The sequence below is a fragment of the Trichosurus vulpecula genome, chromosome 5 (genome assembly GCF_011100635.1).
Source record: "Trichosurus vulpecula isolate mTriVul1 chromosome 5, mTriVul1.pri, whole genome shotgun sequence".
In the NCBI taxonomy this organism is placed as follows: Eukaryota; Metazoa; Chordata; class Mammalia; order Diprotodontia; family Phalangeridae; genus Trichosurus; species Trichosurus vulpecula.
In genome coordinates, this window is record NC_050577.1 from 261,818,009 (window position 1) to 261,822,051 (window position 4,043).

The 4,043-nt window shown below is 39.1% G+C and overlaps 1 protein-coding gene across 1 annotated transcript; it reads left to right on the top strand.

The window, feature by feature from the left end:
* The first annotated feature begins 2,894 nt into the window (after nucleotides 1–2,894).
* LOC118851273 (40S ribosomal protein S20-like) lies at nucleotides 2,895–3,256 on the top strand. Its single transcript, XM_036760743.1, has 2 exons — nucleotides 2,895–2,979; nucleotides 3,096–3,256. Exons 1-2 carry the CDS (start codon nucleotides 2,895–2,897, stop codon nucleotides 3,254–3,256), a joined length of 246 nt encoding a protein of 81 aa, XP_036616638.1.
* Nucleotides 3,257–4,043: the final 787 nt, after the last annotated feature.

The following is a 4,043-nucleotide window of genomic DNA, read 5'->3' on the forward strand; positions in this document are numbered from 1 at the left end:
GGCAGATTTGACTGCCTCACTAAAATCTAAGCCCCTTGAAAGTAAGGATTCCTTCATTTTGTTTGTAATTTTATCCCAAGTGTCTAGTATAGTACCTGGAACATAGTCCACATTTAATAAATTCATGTTGATTGACTGATAAATATCTAAAAAATAATAATAAAATAAAATCCACCTGCTCATCATTTCTTGTGGAACAATAGTATCCCATTACATACATATACCACAACTTGTTCAGTTATTCCTCAATTGATGGGTATCCCCTCAATTTCCAATTCTTTGTCACCACTAAAAGAGTTGCTATAAACATTTTTGTTTATGTGATTCCTTTTCCATTTTTTTATTAGCTCTTTGTGATATAGACCTAGTAGTGGTATTACTGGATCAAAGGGTATGCACAGTTTATAGTCCCTTGGGCAAAGTTCCAAATTGCTCTCCAGAATGGTTGAATCAGTTCACACCTTCACCAACAATGCATTAGTGTCCCAAATAATAAGATTCTTAAAGAGACAGATTCATGAGAAGGAAAAATCTTATTATTAAGAAGGCAAAATGTTTCTATTCCTTATATAGCCCAACAAGATATTTTCTGGGTACCTTGTGCAGAGTGGTTAACTGCACAAAAACATCTGCTGCCAGCTTATTTCCTTATTATCTCTCTTATTGCATGGGCAATCTACTGGTTGTGAATATCTCAAAGAATACTAACACTGAATAAATTTTCTCTCAAATTGGCTAGTTACTCACCTCACCATGAACTGAACAAAACATCCTCTATCTTTTGGGTTAATTTGCCTTTTTTCAATCCAAAACCATGTCCTCAGAGGCTTGGGACCCAAATCATTGTAAATGGCCATACAATTTAAAAGCAGTTTCAAGAAAGATAAAAGTACCATTAAATATTCATAAGGGAAGGTTTCCATTCTCAGGCATAGTAATTGTTGCCAGAAGCTTAGACCTTTTCCCTACCAAACCTACCTCTCCTCCCACCAGTCAAAGCAGAAACTGGAAGTAAGTTCTTAGTTAGGAAAATGAAGGGTGGCTTACCCAAGTAGGGATCTGGGGAAGTAGAATGAAGAAAGGTGTTATCTATGGACTGGATTCTGTCATTCTTACCTAATACCACATCTGCTGGTTCACATAAGTTCTTCACTTCAGTCTGTTCTCCCTGGCTTGCCTGTTCTGGTCTCTCTCTGTGTTTGTGTGCTCTGCCACAGCCCATAGCAGTCCCCATTCCTCCCTCTCTTCCATCTCTCTTCACATCTCTCTACATCCCCTCTGGTACGGCTTCCTTATGGAAGGGAACTCCTTTCAAAGACAAAAGCATGAGCTGGGCAGTGTTTACAGCAAATTCATTGTTCTCTGCATACACAAGGTAGAATCTACTACCATAAGTCCATTAATCTATTTTGAGGTCTCTACCTTACCTGAAGAGATTGGATCAGTGATGGGGTATAACAACAATCTGGCTAGCAGCTGCTGTGGCTGTGTAAAACCAACAACAAGACCAGCAACAAGAGCAGCCAGCACAGGTTCTTTGATCTGCTTTACTAAGGAAAGTAACTTTAAGTGGTTAACAATCTCATTTTAATCAAACAAAAATATATATCCTTCACTTAATTCAGAGGGAAAAGCCAGCCCCCTGAACTTCAAGGCAAATACAAACAGAAATTACAAACATCAACAGAAAGACCTTGTCTGATTGAAATCACAATTCATAGTTACCAGAGAAGCACCAACATCTATCTGGGTTACAAAGCCAGGGGGCAGTAACAACAGCTTGCCCAGAGTCTCAACGCTCCTTCCATGTGTGAGCTCCAAAAATCAAAAACACCAACCTTGTATATTACATACCCATCTCAGGGCCCTGGGGCACTTGATTCCATCAGTGCTGAGAAGCATTCAAACAAAAAACAGTGAAAATTCCATTTTGCTGGCCATAACATTTGAAAGGCAAGACTAATTACTTCAGCATTCCAAAGGAGAAGACAACAAAAAGTCCTTCCCTAATTACCATTACATTGTCTTAAGGCTGAGAAACACTCTGAGACAAAAAGATATCATTTTACCTGCCTCATTCAAACAAAGACCAGAATCATTAAAGGCACCTAAGAGAAGAACAGCAAAAAGCACTGCCCTGACTAACATTACATAGGAACATATATGCAATGATATTTCAAAAGAAGAATATAACTGGCTATCATCAGTTTTCTTAATGAACAGGTGAATAGTTTGCTTTGAACACACACACACACACACACACACACACACACACACACACACACACACACACTAGAATCCACTAGTCCAAGCCAAATAGGTTGGGTGAAATCCACTCAATACACATATTACATGCACAGAATAAGTGGTCTCAGTGCTTACTTCCATAGGTCTCTACAGAAGGAAGAGTCTGCTCTCTCCTCCTTAGAGTGCAGGACCACATAGTCTTGGTATATGAGGTGACTGCCTAAATTGCAATTCCTCAAAGAGAGAAAGGTAAAGGCAAGTTAAAGACTTGTCTTCTTCCCATATGCTGAATGACAGTTTTCCTACTCATGTCACAAGAATTGCTCTAATCACTGGAAGGAGTTTCCCCAAGAAGTTCTTAAAGTATAATCTGATGCCAGAAGCTGGCATCTAGGAACAATTTTGCAAAAATTCTAGAAATGAGAAGACCCACATTCAAGACTTAAATTTAACAATTAAACTTCCTTGGCAAGAGATTGAAGCTCCCCAAGCTTGAGTTTCCTCATCTTTAAATTGGGAATAGCTCTTTGTTGAAGATATCGCTGCTGCAGCCACGTGGAGTCGGCAGTCCCTGCCTCTCCTCCTCCTGACTCACCGCTGTTCACTCTCACAGAGGAATAAGTAGGTCAGGAAGCCGCTCCACTCTCATGGCATTCAAAGACACCGGCAAGACCCTTGTGGAGCTGGAAGTGGTCATTCACCGGATCCGGATCGGGATCACCCTCACCAGCGGTAATGTGAAATCACTTGAGAGTGTGTGCTGACCTAATTAGAAGAGCCAAAGAAAAGAACTTGAAAGTGAAGGGACCTGTTCGAATGCCCACTAAGACACTTCAGATCACAACTAGAAAAACTCTGCGATGAAGGTTCAAAGACTTGGGATTGGTTCCAGATGAGAACGCACAAATGCCTTATTGATTTGCACAGTCCTTCTGAAATTGTGAAACAGATCACTTCTGTCAGCATTGAACCAGGTGTAGATGTTGAAGTCACTGTTGCAGATGCCTAACCAATCATCTCTTTTAATAAATTGATTGCAACTATTAAAAAAAATTGGGAATAAAAATACATACAGCTCAGCTCTTATGTCACAGTGCTGTTGCAAGAGAACATTAGATAGCGACCTCCTTCAGGGAAGGTACTATCTTTTCCTTTCTTTGTATCTTTTTAACTCAGGACAGTGCCTGGGCATTTAATAAATGATTCTTGATGGAATGCCTAACTCAGGTAGATAATAAAAGTATTTCTACCCTCATCTTCCCCTTGAGGAAACTGAGGCTGAATTTTAAATTCAATGCCTATGGTCACAGAGTAGTGTCTGTTTTGAGCTCAGTTCTCCTGCCCCTAAGAGCAGTCTACTACATGGCCCCACGCCCAGGACCCTGCTCATAGCACTTGTTTAAGAAAGACACTATATGCATCCAAAGAAAGTACTGATAAATTGAAGTATGTTTAGAATAATTTTACACACACACGTATATGTGTGTGTGTGTATACGTGTGTGTGTTCGTGTGTGCATGCACGTGTGCAATGGTAGCCAGGGTGGCAGGGGAAGGGAAGGAAAAAAAAAGAAATTTTACATAATAATTTTGTTGTACATTTGAAAGGAATAGCAACTGGTGCATGATAGATTTGCAGTTTCATGTACAATCATCTTTTTTATTGTAGTATCTTAAAGAAATGCTCATGTCATTCCGTAAATTAAAAATAAAATTTTAAAAAGATGTATTTTGAATTAAAATTCTAGTTTTTCACTGAAAAATAAATAAAAGAAATATATACAAAATAACTAAAAT

Excerpts from the sequence above, each read along its gene's own strand:
- LOC118851273 (XM_036760743.1), top strand. The coding sequence starts at position 2,895 with ATGGCATTCAAAGACACCGGCAAGACCCTTGTGGAGCTGGAAGTGGTC. Across the intron at positions 2,980-3,095 it reads CGGGATCACCCTCACCAGCG|AAAAACTCTGCGATGAAGGT; the intron begins GTAATGTGAAAT and ends GATCACAACTAG.